This window comes from Egretta garzetta, unplaced genomic scaffold (assembly GCF_000687185.1).
Source record: "Egretta garzetta isolate BGI_Z169 unplaced genomic scaffold, ASM68718v1 scaffold180, whole genome shotgun sequence".
Taxonomy (NCBI): Eukaryota; Metazoa; Chordata; class Aves; order Pelecaniformes; family Ardeidae; genus Egretta; species Egretta garzetta.
The window spans coordinates 1,037,445-1,055,447 of record NW_009258299.1 but is presented as its reverse complement, the minus strand read 5'-3'; the positions used below and the strand labels follow the sequence as shown (position 1 = coordinate 1,055,447).

The window sequence follows — 18,003 nt, the reverse complement described above, 5'->3', positions numbered from 1 at the left end:
CATGTTCTGTGCTTTATTCTGTGCTGTTCTGTCCATTTTGCTGATTTGGCATGTCAAGGTATCAACATCACCTGATGCTGCAGGTCTCACAGCCTACAGCAACTCTTGCTGACTTTTGAGGAGTCATCCATGTGTCCTCACTTGGGTTCAGTGCGGCCACAGGATCAGCGGTCATAGGACACCCTGAGCACAACTGGCTGAATTCATGTGGCATGCTTTATGGTATCGCTGGTGGCTTTATGAAAATAAGGTGGGTAAAGATGGAAAAAGGGAGGCAAAAATGCTCCCATGTCACTGTTAATAATGAAGGAAATAAGGACAGAATGAAAGATAACCACAGTTTTTAAAGCACACAATGATTTTTTTTTTCTGTATGTGTCATGACCTGAAAGGCATTTATGCATGTCCCAGACCTGCTGTACAAGTCATAGTTCAGGTATAAACTTTGGAAAGGGAAGAAGAATTCAAGCAAATATTCTCAGGTTTATTTTTTACCCAAACATTTCTTGTCACAAAATAATCAAAAAGAAGCTGTGGACATTATTCCCATAAGCCATATCTACAAACACTTCTGAGTTCTCGTGCTCCCTTTGATTGCTCTTGCCAGATACCACATGTAATGCTCCTTTGACATTTCCAGATTTGTGCTGATAACATCAAAGAAGCTGCAAGCTGATTCCCTGCAGAAATTCAAATACAACCCCCCTGGTAGTTCTGATCACTATAGGAAAGAGAGAAAACTAATATAAATGGCTGATAAATGAAAATATAAGTAAGTCAGCAGGTGACAAATTTAGTTTTCAGGTTTAAGAAGCAATCATAGTCAATGGGTTGTAACAAAGTAAATACGACACCAAACCACTTGAATAGAGTATTGTCAACTGAGTTTTTTGGGGGTAGATGTTTTCTTAATAACATTATAAACATTTTTCCAACTCTGGGTCATATTCATGGCTATACTTTACCATCTGTGGTCATTCATGTATATATAAAGTGGATGTAAAACATCTTCTGATGGCTTTTCATATCACTTTGCAGCAAGCAACACCGTGAGGTGCGGAGTAATAGTGCAGAGGCGCTCGTACTGTATAAAAGCAATTCTTGCAGCAATACTGTCAGTGAACTTCTGTTTCAGCACCCATATGATGCTATTATGATTCCTTTGTTTATTAAAGAGTTTTCTTATTGCATCCTGTGCCTCTGAATCCAGTAGGGAGCCAATATGAGTGACAAATTTTAGTGCAGTGAATCTGGTGTTTCCTAGGAGGGGTTCTCGAGGGACATAGAGCGTGCTGCAGTTACAGTGCCATAGGGGCATGTCAGGGAGTATCTATTCTTATGTCACTCTGCCAGTGACACTGGGGGAGATTAAACCCTTTTTTAAAACAAGCCTCTGTGACATGGTGAACTCTGTTGTTCTCCGGAGGAGCACGATTGCCTGTCATTCATTCCCTCTCTCTCTCTCAGAGATGGAAAACTACTATATGAGGAGAGCAGAGATATGCATTGAAGTTCAGAGCAGGAAAACTCATTCAAAGTGCAACATACAGTTCAGTTGTGTAGGAACATTTCCTTTCTATGAATTTCATTTTTCTTTCTGAACAAAGTACTACAGTTTTATTTTTGAAAAATGCTATACAATTTCTAATCCTTTGTATTTCTATTTGATGAAGTAGTAGTATTCATAAATCCTCTGGTACTAGAAGGAAGAACTAATCTTTAGCAGGGTAGAGGAAGGAATGGAAATTGCTGCACCCTTTAGCCAGATTTATGTCTAGCGCTATGGGAGCACCAGCTACAGAATTTTTAATACATTGAAAATTTTGATAAGTTAAACATCACCATCTCTATAAGGTAGGGAAGCACTGTTATGTTGTGGCTTACAGCTGCAGAGGCATGCCTAGAGAAGAGTTAACCACATGGCCAAGGGTACTCAGTAGCTCCAAGAGTGTCAGGAATGCAGCTGCATTCGCTCCGATTCCCTGGTCTGCGTGTTAAGCACAGACTATTCCCTCCTTTCTATTGTTGTCTGTGTACCTGAGCCATCATTTCTTAGCTGCTGCCAGAGCTGCAATGTTTCACTAGAGGTGCCTACATCTGCTTTAGAATAATGGATGCCATGTATGGTCTTACATGTCTGTCACTGAGTTCTAGCTCCTACCCCACTTGAATTGCTGTTGTATAAACCCATACTAAATTGAAAGTCCCTCCATGCATACTTATTATTAAAAACTAAAGACACTGGAACTACTCTTTTTAAAGACCTCTCCTTAAAGAAAATTTTATTGGATATGTTTGTTCTGTTCCCCCTTCCATGCACACATTATTGTAGAAAAAGAAGAGATACAATCTACTTTAAAGCTTTCTGCTTTAAAGTAGTGCTTTACCAGTTTCACCTGCTTCTTCAGTTCTGCTTGTGACATGACTCAAGGTAGCTCTCGTTCTTACTGTGATGACTTCTCAGTGACCTTCCCAGTCCTTCAAATTTGAGTCCTTGATTTTTCTAAGAGCAATGCTTATTTAGGTCTTTGCCTTTCCTTTTGCACACTGCAGACTTATCCAGCGTGACTACCTACTGCACTCAGAGGCTTTCTTAAAAAGAAAATGAAAATGTACTTACGCTGCTGGGGTATAAGAGAGGCAGAGGAAGCAGCAGAAGTGGAATGAGAACAACAAGCAAGAGATTTCTGGATCGGAGAACCTCCTTCATCATTGCCATACTCTTTTACTTTCTGGTGGGTTTCTTCTCCTTTGATTTCTTCTCCGGTTCCTCAAATACTCCAACTTCCACTCCACGTTTTCCTTCACCTGTGCCTGGATTTCCCTTAAAGGTTCCTCACTGTCTCATTTCCTATCCCCACCCAGTCACCTAAAATAGCTTTCTTAATTTGTTTATTCTTCAGTCTGTTGTTTTGAAAAGAAACCTTAATGATTTTTCAATTAAAAAGACATTCAGTTTAAGTAGGGGTCACCAGCACATCCAAATTATAATCACACCATAACTTGCAGAGGTTTGCAAGTTGGAGCATAGTGATCTTTTGACAATTTTTCTTTTTAATTCAGAATCACAGGTGTAGCTGTGTTTCATTCTTATCCCCATGTTTTGGAAGGCTTTTTTCTTCCATCTTCCAGCAATGTAATTCCTGTTTTCATTAATTGGATGAAATATGTTTCAGGCTGCTTCTTTTCCTCCTGCTTGATAGTCTGAATGTCTCAAATACAGGTTTCTTTTCTGCTGGAAAATTATTAAAACCAAAAACCTATTGTTCAGTGCACAGAAACAAACTTGCAGGTATTCCTTCTTAAAAAAACCAACAACCAAACAAGCAAAAAATCCCCCCAAAATTAAATGATCTGCAGCTCCTCCAGATTTTGTCTCTTTGCTATATTTTCCGCTTCTACTTTGTATCTACCTTTACCCTACTTTTGCCCTGAGCTTGGAATTCACAGGGTGGCAATTCCAACACAGATTATACTTGGTCTCAAGATAAAAAACTTGTTAAAAAGCTTCATGCAACTCTAATTCACCAATGAGGACCGTGGCAGTAGTAGTGGCTCCACCCATTATCCAAAACCCATTCAGAACATTTGAGAAAATCAGCAGCCTCCTCTTTCTGCCACGCACACGAATGGACAAAAAGACCTTTTTTAGTTGCTGAACAGCCTGTGATTGTTTCAGTACTGATCATAAATAAATAATCATTATTTTCTAAACAGTGTCTTTTGCCTTTCATGTTCCTTCCATCCCGATCCATGGACATCACTTATTCATGAGGCATGGACTGATCTTTGTACAGATTCATGTACCGTTGGTAGCAGTAAGATTCAGTCTCAAATTGACAATTTTTAGGCTTTCTACTGTAGTCTTCTAGTGGAGAAACTTTTCTACAGCTCTGCTGTTATTAAAGCTTTTTGTGGGGCAGAAAGTACTGGAGATTTAGGACTGAATCCATTGGCTGGTAGCATGCACAGCTTGTAGACGGACATCCATTTGGTCTTTACCTTATAGGAAGCCATACACCTGGGATTTTCTATGCTCCCAAATCTTGCTTGCCTATCATCTCCCCACACCCTGCTAGTCAGATGCACACTGAGCTCCCCAGACTACACACGGATGCTTCTGTGACACTGAGTCCTGGAGAACTGGCAAAGGCAGACCTGCAGAGGAGTTTGACGTGCGGGGTGAATTCTTTCTGAAATTAGTAATTGTATCTGAGACTGTGCAACATTTCTATACCTTGAGACTTCCATCAAGCAACAGAACCTTGAGACCCTTCAGGCAAATTTAGCAATTAGTTCTGGAAGCAAAAATATAGTTAAGGCGAACAGTTTGGGTTGGCCAATGCAGCCAGGGAATTTATATCTGTTTTGCCAGCTGTTTCAGAGAAACTAAAGCAATGTCTAAAATGCTCAAACAATTAAAAAAAAATATTTCATTTCAAATGAAAAAAATTTCTATGTTTTATTTGACTTTTTTTATGATCTGTAAGGTCAAAGGGTGAATAAAAGGTGCCATTTAGAGGCAATGGCTCTTGAGCCTGTGAGAGAAGGACTGTCTGTAAACATGACTCAGTCTGAAGTGATAAGATGCAAACTGAGCTAGAGAGCAGGCAACCTGTGCCTGCATCTTAAGCAATACTGAGGGAGGGAAGCTGCTCTAAGTCCAAAGAGCTGCTCCTTCCCACCTGAATTCTGGAAAAAAGAGGCACTCTTGTTCCTATTTATTACCTCCTCCTGCCAGTCAGAGGGAAGAGCTGTTCCCTCTTCTTTCTTGTACCACTGCTCCCATCAAGTTTTGCAGTCCAAGATAACTAATTACTCAAGCCGCAAATTGCGAAATAGTAAATCTGCTGCTGAAATCACGACAATGCAAACCCAATTAGTTTTATGTAGAATATTTTTATTATTGCATTGACAGTCTCTGTTAAATTAACCTGGGCAGTCCAAGTACATTCCCAAGGAATAAATCTTTTTCCTACACTACACAGAGTAATGGGAGGAGGGAAACAAACTCAGAAAACCTTTATTTTCTGTTGAGTAGATAAAAGTTTAAATTACCAATGTGTAAGGTACAGTAAGATATGTATGCCATAGGGAATGATATGATATTCAAAATTATCTGTAATTCTTTTCTATGGGATACTTACTAGTGAGTAGACTCTGACTGCTGGACAGTCCTGTTATGGGGTGAGGAGAGTGGCTGGGAGATATTTCTCTGGGACTGCAAGCAATTAATACTTACTGTAGTGCTCTTTCTTGTTACGTTTGCAGACTTGGAGCCACTGTCTGTTAAGAGATTTATGAATTGCCCTGGTTCCAGGCTCTTCCAGCAAGTGGTGCTTCAGGGAGCCAAGAAGCAGAGCTGGAAAGGCAGGAGTGTGCTCCATGGCATTTCCTCTCCATGTGTTTATAAAGCATGGTATGGGAAGAAAACACAAACAGATCATCAGTGCTTATGCTGAAGGCTTAAAAGGCACGTGGGCTGTAGCGTAAGGCTGCTTTGTGGGTGCTGAGCTGTGTGTGCAAGTAGAGGAGACAGAGATACTTGTGGCTCATAGCTTTGTGGTTGAGGTTTTCAATTTCCTTTGCCATATGCCAGCCAGGCTTTAAAGATGGCCAACATATCTTCAGGTATAAAAGTGCACCTACACATATGTGCATCTAAATGCAAACATGCACGCTCGTGCATACACATACAGAAACTGCTGGGAGAAACAGGACTGACTCTGTCTTTTATAAGCCCTTTGTTCAGCTGCTTATGCCATTGCCAGCCTGCCTCTAAGGCTGCCGTCGTTCCACATTCCCATGGCCAAACCCAGTGTGGTCTGACTGCTTGCACTATTTGCTGTTTGCTGTGACAAGGTGGTGCTAGATGGATTTTGGCCACTCCAGTCCATGGCGTATGCCTGTTAAGGGACACAGAAGAGTTCATTCCTTTTGCTCAAGCGATGCAAAAACAGTTAAACATGATTCAGAACTGGGGCTGGAATTCTCAATTGTCTTTTACAGCCTCAAGGATTTGTGATTTGTGATCTGTCTCCTTAAGATACTATGCAAATAGAAAGATGGAGAGTTCTGGTATGAAAGGATGAAATACACTTTCAGCTGTTTTCTCATGTTTTGGAAGTAGAAGCACCTCTTCTATCAATTGAGAAACAGAGTTCATACAACTTGTTCACAAAAATTAGGGGATTTGCTTTAGAAGATTTTGGATTTTTCATTGCTAGTCATCTGTCTGACAAGATATATCTCCTTTTTCTGTCCATTTTCTGTCCATGATTTTTTTTATGGTTTATAATAATCAGTCGCACTATTTCTACATACAATTTTTGCCGTAAACAAGTAATGCTTTTCCACTGCTCCCAAATTCGTAATTTCCACCACTGGATTGGTGAATAGCCTTTTCTGCTAAGAGGTTGGATGTAATTGTTCCCTAACCAAAGAATTTAGGATTCTTCCATGTACTCAGCACTTTCATGCACACACATGCATGAGCATACACAAACATATACACAAATGAATATATAATTTACCATCAAAAATGAGCCACACTGCTAAATTCAGCACCAGGTATGTTTTAATGCACCATCCTCTCTTGCCTCAGGGGGATTCTGAAGCACGGGTTTAGATGATCTATGTTCAAGTGATAGAACCAGGAAAAATTTGTCATCATTAAACTAAACAGGACCTTTGTCTTGCCTTTGACTCCACTGAGGACAAATCCATGTTCCCTTCTAAAAACAACAAGCAAAAGCAGAGTCATATGCAAATAATGACAGAATCATTGCAGATTGCTTGGGAGGGTGGCTGTAGGAAGTGGGGAATGTGTCCACAAGCATTGTTTGCTGCTGATGTTCACAATGCCCTTTGTCTTCTGCAAATGTTATTGCAATTAAACACTGACTCAGCCAAATGAAGTGAATCAGACAGTGCTTATTTACAAGAATATTTGGAATGAATAATATTTGGCATAATTTCTGAAGGCTGACAGTTGTGAAATCTCTTCCTTTTACAGAAGGCCTTTGCATCTCCTTATAATATTCTTTTACTGGCCAGCCAAAATATGAACTTGTTTCCCCAGCTAGGAAAGCAGCATTCTCCAGCACATACGCATAGGTATGTGAGTATAAGCATAGTATACTTATGTATTGCTTATAGGAAACCCACAGGATGAAATGCATATCTGTCTGAGGTGTACACCAGACTCCCTTCTTTGCCTGTCACAGAACATGTCTCCAAGCCAGCACAGAAATCGAATTCCCAGGACTGAAGATAACATTTTTCCCTGTTTAACATGGAGCTATAAAGTGGATTCCACAAGAGGGAGCTAGAAAACAAATAATCTTTCATGAAGCAGGCTATTAAACTCTTTACAGAATAAAGTGGAGGACGTGCTACATGTGTCCCTTATCAACCAGAAGAGGTGGCTGAGTTGCTGTTGCATCAAGTCTCTCACTATGATGGCTCTTTGTTGTATGGGAACATCAAGTCGTGCTTCAGGGCTTTGTAAAGACTGACAAACGATTCAGTCCAAGCGTCTTTCTGGTGCCCCTGGGATTGAGCAGCCCTGTAGGCTGTGTAGACCATGGTCAGCACTGTCCTTTCAAAGTCTTCGTTCTTCAGGGCCCTTGGGTAGGAAGACAGCCTGCTACTCAGCCTGCGGATCTCTGTGATGCTCTTGGGGATAATCTCATTGCAGATGGTGTCAAACTCAGCAGCTTTCCTCAGTGAAGCGAGCTCCTCATCTTTGATGGAGATCCTTTGACGTTTGTCAATGTCAAGCTCAGCTAAAAGAAACTGGTACAAAATCAGAACACAGAAAGCTATTTATCTTCTCCAAGAGACTCTAGGCAGACTAAATGTGAATTAACGACATGTCCCTAGGTCTTTACTTTAGGTCAAATGGAGACAAAACTCTCATTGCACTGGATGGAGGTGGGGCAGACCAGAAAGTATGTGAACGTTGGACTCCTGTGTTATCTACCTGAGAAAATTAGAGACAGGGTATGGGAAAAGGAGAGAGGAAAAGGAAAAAACAGGTAGTCTTCTGTTGTCCAAAATAGGCATGGGTTGCTGCTGGTGCCATGTGGGGATTAGAGAGGTGGAGACAGCAGCACAGCTGGGAAAGGCCATTTACCCTGCCAGGGTTAGCAGTGGTGGCCTAGCTCTGTGTGAGAGAGCACATGAGTGGCTTCCCATCCCATCTCCCTTGTTTGGACATCCAATCCCAGTTCCTCAAAGTGTGGGATAGATAGATTTGACCCACACACCTTCTTTCAGAGACATGGTTTAGTAGTGGACAGGTATGGTTGGACTCGATGGTCTTAAAGGTCTTTTCCAACCATATGTTTCTAAGATTCAGGTGGACCACTTTCCCTTAGCTAGCCATAAGATATTGTTCCAGACTATGTATTACATCTGCAGTCTCTACTGCTGTGAAAGAGGGGCCCTGAATCATTCTGAAGTGGAACAGTCATGCCCTTGCAATCACTTTGCTGTGACTGATACCTGTGGCTTTAATGACTTGAACAAATAATTTTGGACTGAGACTTAGACCAAAGAGTTTAAATGTATTTCGTTGTTAATATGTAACTGACCTGGAAGAAAATTGTGTTCAGTGGAAAGCCATTTGCTCTGGTTTTCACTTTGCCTGTCAATGAGCTAGAGCCAACATTTGAGGTGCTGCAGGCAACTGCTGCCTGCTTAAGTGCTGAAAGAGCCATGTTTGTCATATATATGCCTGTTCCCTCTCTTTTGGTAAGCTATTACATAGTCAGCAATGGGTTTACTCCTGGGATGAGTAAAAGTGACATAAAGACAGATAACAGGTAACCCCAGTGTGGACAGTAACCCCAGTCTTGGTTAGGGCTTAAGGTACCACCGGCTCCCATATACTGAACCTCATAAAGCAGGACCACATCTTCCAGCGAGTTTTGTAGCACTGGATTAAGGAAGGCAGCTGAGGACCTCTTGAATCGCTGAGCAGCTGGGAAAAGCATAGCTGGAAAATAATAATGGGAAAAGAGAGGTTCTATAAGGTGGCAAACACTGAAAAGAGGAAGCACCTTTCAACAGTAGATTCAACCAAAGAACTGCTTGTTGCAAAGACTTATTGTGCAGTATGAATTCTCACTGTAAATAAAATGGGCGGCATGGACTGCTTTGACTATAGCCTATTGAGGATGGAGGTTAGCTCTTTGCCCTGTATCTATACAGCATCTAACACAGAGTGGTTTATAATCCAGACCTGGGACTCTGAGGTGCAGCCACAGTGTCAGGAATAATAATAACTGTAACATCAACATTGCCTGAAATATATGTTCTTCTCCTGGCTCTGCAAGGGGAAATCAATACTGACCCTCAACACCCCCTACTTTCTTCAGGCCATTCTACTGCTGATGCACTTCTAAGACCCTACATTTCTCCTGGTTTCAGCTGTCTAAAAGTCGATCTCTCCTTAGTTGATAGAGACAGCTCCTCCAGAGAGTAGATCACCTCATCTGTCCTGGGCATATATGGATGGAGCGACTTACCCTTTGGAGATGCCTATGTCTATTCATCAAGCCTGTTACCAGCTTAGAGAAGACAGCTACATTCAATGAGGTGAATCCCAATTTTTTATGACTTTAATACTTCACAGTGTTATAGCTAGAAACAACAAAGTCTGCTAGGATCATGTATTTATTCACCACTGTGAAGTGTACTACAGCTATAGGCTCAGGGAAATGAGAGAGAAAACATATGTATAGCCCCTGAACTCAGCACCCCAGTGAGGTAGAGCATTTGTGGAATCAATGACCTGTACAGCCTGGAGTATACAAAACATCTGATGCTACATCACACAACACCTAAATGCTTTGAGTTACTAACTAGGTTACTAACTAGGTACTATTAGAAGGTGTCAGTTCCTTTCAGAGCAGAGGGGGGAAACCTTGTTTTGTTTAACAGATGACCTTGCATCTGATTCAGATGTTGATGTTTAGGTAACCATAGTTTGGATTTGTTGGAATTTTTCTAATACTCAGGAATGGGAAAGGGTTTTTTTAATGGTGTGGTTATGTGATTATCAGTGTATTTCCTCATAAACTTAGCTTCTCAACTTTAGCTGTTGTTTACCAACAGATAAATTCAGAAACTGGTTAAAAAAAGGAAAAAAAAACCCCCACCTTCTGCAAGGCATAGACTCTGTAGCCTAAATGCAGTTCTGTTTCCTGCCAACTGTTGACTTTGATAAAGTTTGACTTGTTAATGATATTTAAGTTCAAGTAATGCAAGGAGAAAGAAGCCAGGCCCTCAGAGATTGTGTTAATTAGAACCTTTACTATCTAGCATAAGGAAAATTAATTGGGATACTACTAGGTATGAAGGAATTCATGCTTGGCCCAGGAAAGGGTATTTTGGCCTTGAATTAGCTAGGGAATATAGTATAAGTAAAATAGCTTGCTGAATTGCAATAAACATACGACAGCTGGATACTACTAACTGTTAATGTATCCTGCAGGGATGGTTTTCAGGCATTTTGGTAAGACACCTACAGAGCTAGGTGCTTCCTATTGCATTCATGTGAGCTTAGATTAAAACTTGTTTAAATAACCAAATAGTACTTGCAGGGTATGTGACTAAAGCCTGAAGGAATGAATGCACAGAGTAAAAGAACAGAGGTGTTGAAAAGAACTCAGTCTCTGCAGTAGCCTTTCCCCAGCATGATGCCTTTACCACCCAAACATCTTCTCTGGCCCAGCCAAGGAGGCGGTGAGTTTGGGAAAGGTCACAAGCTGCCTGCAGGTTCTGCTCTGTGGGAGCGTTTGCCTGGCTGACCACTGGCAACTGGGGCTGTACCTATTTTCTGCTGCTGCTCCACCACTGATATTCACCCTTCTTGCTCAGAGCTTTGCTGAGACACACTGGAGCTATTCCATCTTTCGCTCTTGGTAATTTGAGAATGCAATTGAGTGCATGTGAAGCACTTGAAACTTCAAGCACTAATTGCTGAGTAATTAAAACTTTTATTACTGGGCAATTAAAACTCTAATTACTAAGCAGCTGGCAGAAATCCAGTCCATAATGATGACAATTCATTTTTATCTCTTTTAGATGCCCTTTCAGTGGAAACAGCCTCAGAGTGCAGATTACCTCTACATATGCAGATGGTTTACATCTCAAATATTCCCTGAGCCATGGAAAAGGTGTCTATGGCACCTTGCTTCAGTGCTGTCGTGCTTATTGCCACCACACCAATCTCTTTTAGCTTTCAGGCCAAGCTCAGATTCCTTCCATGGACCTGAGCTAGGAGCCATCAGGTTCAGCCCATCACCACTCACTCAGAAAAGCCTCACACAAAAATGAATGTCATATTATCGATTTGGTACCAACCCATTTGCTGAATCACAGGTAACACCTCAGAAAGCAGCCCGGTTTTCCTCCCCAGCTGTTCCCAGGATGACAGGGATTAGATTAGGAGATTCAAAAGGACAAGGGCCTGAGCTGCTATAGCGTGAGAAAGGACTTGTTTGTGTATCAGAAGCATGCCATCCTCTGTAGGGACCAGGCTAGCACTGACTCCCTGATCTCATTATCTGGTTCCCAAAACACATCAAACTTTGTTACAGTTCTTAGAGACTCTACTCAGAAACTCTTTCAGAGCTCATTTGTATTTGTCATGGTGATCTGATCCACATTTTATTTCAGTCCTTCCCTTTCTTTCTGCACAGTAGTCAAATCCTTCCTCCATCACTCCCTTCACAGTCCTCTCCATGAATTCATGTGTTCCTCTGAGATCATGTGAGCATCTAGAGCAAGCACTCTTTGATTTTCATTACACTGGCTTAACACACATGTAAGTTAAGCACAAAAGCTGAGATACAGAAAGATCTGCAGTCGGTTTCTACATTTAGTGAGTGCAAATTCCACTTGAAACTTTTTTGCTGACTTTACTTCTTCCTGCATTTACTTCTGTGTCTGACATGACAGACAGTATCAAAAACACAGCAGAGGACTATTACTGTGATTTACCATCTCTTTACTATTTTCTTCCCCAAGGTAGTTCTCTGTAAAGCTATCAAGCAATTATTTCACAGGAGGATGCAGAGCAATGTGTGTCATTTTATGGTGAAGTTTCACCCAATTCATTTCAGTGGCAGTAACCATGAATGTCTAAGGAGCAGAGATCCCTAATCAGTATTGACAGAGAAAGCCCAATCCAGTGGTCTTTGAAGTCAGTGGAGAGACTCTTATTGATTTATTGTTTTTAATTCTCTTACAAACGTGCCAAGACATCTCCAATGAAGATGTGGGTACTTCTGTCCTAAGGGCTGAACAGTCACATAACAAAAAGCTTATGATCCGCAGAGATGAGGTAGGAAAAATAAGGTTTTGATTATCCTTACTGAAAATGTTTTCTATTATATATCTGTGTACTACCAGGCTCATCCTCTCCCAAATCCCTTCTTCAGAGGGGCCTTAGTGGTGCTCCCTGATCTGACCTCCCTTGCTGCCCACTGAGGGCTCAGGTGGATGGGAAAAGTGTGCCTGAGCGCCGCCACCCACTGCCAGCCCACCTTGCCCAGCCCTGAACAGCTTCATCCAGTGCCCTGGAGTGCATCACTACTTGTGCCGGAAGATGGTGGGCTGCCAACAAGTCTAGTCCTAAGGGTGGCTAAAAATACCCATCAAAATGTGGCGCAGGAGTCCCTGTTTTCTGCACCGCTCTGTGCAGGAGCCCATCCAGTCTCCTACAGCTCTGTGGAATCACCTCCATTGCTCCTTAAGGACTACCCAGGTTTTTAAACAAAAGCTGCAGCCGTGTTTGCCAACTCGTTGGCCTGCTTCTAACTATTCAGCTTATGACAGTTTAGAAATTTCTTACAGTTTAAATGTAACATCACATCTGAGGCTGACAATAGTTTTATTTTAAAAATGCCAGAATTTTCTAGACCTCATTAGCCACATGATAAACATTTGTGATCCTCTCCCAGGTTTTCCATGCAATTTCACTGGTGAGGGTACAGATGTTTGATTTTGCTTTCCAGTCCACACTCCTGCTCATGATTTCCCAGCTGCTGCCTGTGTTGCTCAATAAGTACAGTGCATAGCTGCCGAAGTGCTCAATTATTTGTGTATCATCAATGGTCTTTTCTTCTCCTACGAAAAGGTATGAAGCCAAGAGCATGAATTAGGCCCTGTGCAGGCCATTGCTCCAAAGCATGTATGGCTTCCCAGGGCTCCAGAACTTGAACACAGTTTAACTGCGGTCATGAGTCAGTACGAATTATTTTGATTGACTTCAGGGGCATGAAAAAGGGCTACCTTGTTGCTTTAGTGGGATGCTTTTCATGAAGGACAGGAGGAGCAGAGGAACAAGAAGGACCTGTGGGCCAAAATTCCTGATGCCCTGCAAGCAAAACAAAGGAGAGTTGCCTGTTGGCATAGGGAAAGGCAGTGGCCCAGCTGGAGTTGCTTTATAAGCCAAATTCAGTCAGCAGGCTGCTAGTTGTGTCTTCCTGTCTTAAATTACTAGGACCTGACCGTAAAGAAACTCATGAAAATAATTTCTTTGGGCATCTCTGGCCTCCTGGGACCAGCTCCCTATTTCTGGGAGTGCAAGACAGGGAGCGGTTGCACAGGCAGCAGCAGCTCCTGGTCAGTGATGGACCCTAAAAAGGCAAATCAATCTCTGAACTTCTTTATGTGTTTGCCAGCAGTTGTAACAGGGATTAGTAGGGCTCTGCAAAACCATACCCTCTCAGACCACCACAACCATCTTTTTACTACAAACTCACAACCACCCCTTAGTAGTGAGGAACTGCTACAAGCTCAGCAGCACATCCAGCTTGATCCCTCACAGTAGAAGTTTCTCTTCCCTGCTCAGAGCTTTTGAAGTCAAGATTCCTCGACCTCAACAGAAAGAAGTTAATGCATCCCAAATTATAATGACAGCAATTTCTCACTATTTGGCTTTATCTTATTGATAAAGAAGGGAATAAAAATGTTTACTACACGATAATTGTTCAGTGCTGTGAGCGCATTTGTGCATAGAAACAAATATGTATACTGCCCCCTAAATGAAAGGAAAGGAAAATATAAAACTTTATAGGTTATTGTTTATGAAGGCACGGTAAAGTCTGTAAAACATTTTTTAATAAATTCATTGTCTATTGTTGTTTTGTTCTGTCCTATAACAAGCCCACAGAAGCAAAGCATTTGAATTACACTCAAGCGGTGTGGGTTCTTCCCTAGCATCACATGGCTAGGAAAACAAATAAAGAGAATCTGTGGCCATGTTCAGTCTTTTTTTTTTTTTATGCCAGCTTCTACAAGAGTCAAAAAAGCCATCTCCTGGGCCAGATGCATAACCCCTTTAAGTTTGCTGTTAGTCAGCCTGGAACATATGCTGGTTCCACTAGTGAGCTGGAAATTTTCCTTGTGTCACAACATTTTTTCTCTAACCTGCCTGGGATTTGCACTAAATGGATCTCAGCACACCCAGAGGCTCCTGTCCGGGGAAGACATTTGTTGATTACCTGATAACAGATTTTCTCACTAGCACTGACTTCTTTGAAAGATGAAGACGATTCTTCAAGATGAACTCAAGCATTTGCCAAAGCAAATAAACTCAACACTATCCACAAGGTTATTGTATAGGCAGACACAGCAGCCATTATAATGCCATGCAAAAATTGTGAGTGACCTAGGCTGGCTGAAACTATTTTGTTGCTGAGACTGCTGGGCAGTTCCTAGCAGACATTGTTGCTTTAGATCTTAGGGCAAATGCCTGAAATGCTCACAAGAGGATTTTCTTTAACAGTGTATGAGGGGAAGCATTGTTTTGTACTCAGTCTCTACATTTCTCCTTGACCTTGAATTGCAAAAGAGGACAAGCGTCAAAGTTTGCATCCCCTTGATAAAGGCTTTTTGTTTGATGTTCCTCTTTGATCACTTGCTTATGAGGGTTTACAATCAGACCAGAAGTATATTTTATACGTAAAGCGTTTTGTTTCTGTCAGATGACTCTTTGGTGGGTCCTTATGCTGAGTTGCTCCATTGCTAGAGTAACAATTCATTATCCCCAATTTACTGCCTCAGGCTAACTGTGAAATACCTGTCCTTACCGTCCTGCAGTCAATCAAAGACACTAAATATTTCACTGCACTGAGCCAACGCTTTGTGCCCACAGCAGATCTTGGTACCAGAAGCATTGCTTCCTCCAGGGTGGAGTGGTGTTTACCTTTTAGAGGTGTGTGGCAGGCAGTGAAATTGGTAACGTAAAGCGCAAAAAGTGCAGTGTTAGTAAGTGATGAACAGGTTTTATGCATAGCAATCCCATCCTTCTTTACTTCTTGTCTGCACTTGCCTCATCCCTAGAAGGATGCAGGTTTACCATCTGCAGGGTGTTTAACCTATCCTGGGCCTGCAATAACTTCCAGTGCAGAACCTGAGCTTTGGCTGGCTGGCCCTGCAACAGAGTGTGCTGAGGCACAGCTCCTCTATGCTTCCTGACTTTTTGCTTTTCTGTGTCAAAACTTCTATATTAGAAATGATTGACCACTTTGCCCTGGCGCAGGAGAAATGGAAAGAGCAGGAAGCTGGAGGAAGAAAAAAAGGAATAAAATAAGGGAAACACCCACAAAAACCTAGAAAGACAAGGAAGAAAACCTGCAGTGCTATAGTCTAGCTTCCAAAACCTATATCTGGAATCGCAGTTACTCACATAAGTAGCTCCCATGACAAGTGCAGTGCAAAGGCTTGTGTATTCCAACTTTAATACATTTAAATCTCCATTATGGGAGATGAAATCCCAATTCCCCTTAAAAGAATACAGCAGTGAGATGGAGAAGACATTTTAATTACAAACCAACATGAACTAGCACATTTTTAAAAGCAGCTACCAAGAGAATTTACCTCTTTTTACTTTCAGCTCCATATCCTTGCTATCTTAGCTCTAAGACTAAAATTAATAATGGCAATGGTCTCTCTATTCTTGCCTGTGGCTACAAGTGAGAATAGACATTTGTTTCTTCTTTAGTTATAAAAAGAATGATTACAAGAAAAAAGCTCCACCCTGAAAATCTAAATTTTTGTCAGTGAGGATGTAGGAAGTAGATCTCCCTACAAAAGTTGGCAACAGGCAACACTGTTCTTAGAAAAAAAATCAGTTTAAAACACTCAAATTAATAACTTATTTTATTCAATTCCTTAGTTCATCACAGTCAGTTTTTTCACAGTTACCTTTTACTAATTTATCTCCTTTTTAAGAAACATACGTATTCTGAAAGGCTGTCTCAGTTCCACAAAACAGAACCCACTCCAACCTACATTTCTGCATTTCATAAATGTCCTGAGATGTGTTAGATCAGATTAACATGCAACAGAGTTTCTATATAAACACTAGGATGGTAATAGCCTTTCTAGCTATTTGGCATGATTAAGAAATGTAAAGTTGTATTAGAAAGACCCAAAACACATTTACAGAAATAGATATTTCTAGAGAAGGAAATGGTTCATCTGAGCCTGTGTTTGTGAAAAGCAGAGGATATTTTTTTTCTTTTATGATTTAAGTAAAATGGTCTCAAAGATATGACTAGCATTAACCAACTAAAATGGTCTGAGAATTTATTCTCTCAGATGGAATTTCCATTATGCAGCATTTTCACCTGTTCCCAGCCTGGAGCAATGTATGTTGTGTTATTTATTTTTCCCTTCATCAGAAGGAGAGGGTCCCTACCTGGAATTATTAATGCCCACAAAAAAAGATGCACTCAGCCAAGAGAGGCCTTTGACGTGCTGGAGTAAAGCTGCTGCAGAAGGCGTAGAGAGAAAAAATGCACACAGAGAAACTGAAGGAAAGAAGAAGTAAGTGAAATATTTTGTTATCCTTCAGTTTGCTGACATTTTACCAGGAACTGGGGATAGGCTATGCTGAATGCTATATGAGTGAAAGGCAGCAATAAAGAAAGGAAATGTCAACCCCGTTCCACAGGTTTAACACAGAGGCAATAAGCAAATTTGATAACACAGGGAATTTCAGGCAGAGTTTGGAAAGAAACCAGTGCTTTATATCCCTGTCTTCATTGCAGGGTCACTTCTCCTTCCCTATCTGTATTTCTCATAACAGCCCTTATGCAAGGGGAAGACACAAAGCAATCTTAATTAAACACATTTGAAAATGTTTCTTACAAATGAACAAGTGAAGGGATATAACAATGATCCAATCTACTTCCATTTCTCCCAGGAAGGAGCAGAGAAGGGAGGGAGGGAGGGAGGGAGGGAAGAAATACAGCCGGGTGTTGGTGTTTCATTGCTGAGCAGTGGGGAAAGAGCCTAGAAGCAGAGCAAAGTGGGTGATTCTCCTGTTGAACAAAATCAGAGCACGAGCAATGGAAATCAGAGCTCTGCTTTGCAGGAAAAGACAGAGCTGCAGCAGCTCCAAGAGCTCTATGGATCATGCTATCACTGCTCTGAAAGGAAAGCCCTTCAAACCCAAATCTCTGTCCAGTTCTCTGACCTTTTTGTGTTAGCATCACAGAGCCCAAAGACGTGGGCTCAAGCCTTTCACCACCTCCCAGCTATGTATTTACACAGAGCTGAGACACTGAGCACAGAGGAGAGGCATCCAGTAGTTAAGAATGGCCTTTTTACATTTTGTTGTACTTTCTTTTTTATTTGGGCTTCCTTGATTTCCTGGCAGGCAAAGGCAACTGAGTAGCTGGGGTTTTGCTGAGGCTGACCTAATCACAGCTGCAGCTGCAAGGGGCAGTCTGGCCCGCCTGCCCCCCCGTCAGGCTCTCCTTTTCATCCCTTTGTTCTGACACCGCTTTCTGTGGCCACACAGTGAGCCAAGCCAGGGATCTGCTTGCTCATGAATGAAGGAAAAAAGCAAACCAGAAAAATAGAGGTAGATTTTGGCTGTCTCACTCCCCATAGAATCATAGAATCATAGAATGTTTTGGGTTGGAAGGGACCCCTAGAGGTCATCCAGTCCAACCCCCCTGCAGTGAGCAGGGACAC

At 41.6% G+C, this 18,003-nt stretch overlaps 2 protein-coding genes across 2 annotated transcripts in view; both read right to left on the bottom strand.

Moving 5' to 3' along the window:
* SLC13A4 (solute carrier family 13 member 4) overlaps positions 1–2,719 on the bottom strand; it is a 29,069-nt gene extending 26,350 nt beyond the window's left edge. Inside the window, exon 1 of the mRNA XM_035894040.1 lies at positions 2,621–2,719. Within this exon, the coding sequence (XP_035749933.1) occupies positions 2,621–2,719 (99 nt within the window). The remainder of the gene's footprint in view (positions 1–2,620) is intronic.
* A 4,736-nt stretch (positions 2,720–7,455) lies between these two features.
* FAM180A (family with sequence similarity 180 member A) overlaps positions 7,456–18,003 on the bottom strand; it is a 28,810-nt gene continuing 18,262 nt past the window's right edge. Inside the window, exons 2-3 of the mRNA XM_009638623.2 lie at positions 8,901–9,001; positions 7,456–7,797 (exon numbers count right to left, since the gene is read on the bottom strand). Coding sequence (XP_009636918.1) covers positions 7,456–7,797; positions 8,901–9,001 — 443 coding nt within the window. The remainder of the gene's footprint in view (positions 7,798–8,900; positions 9,002–18,003) is intronic.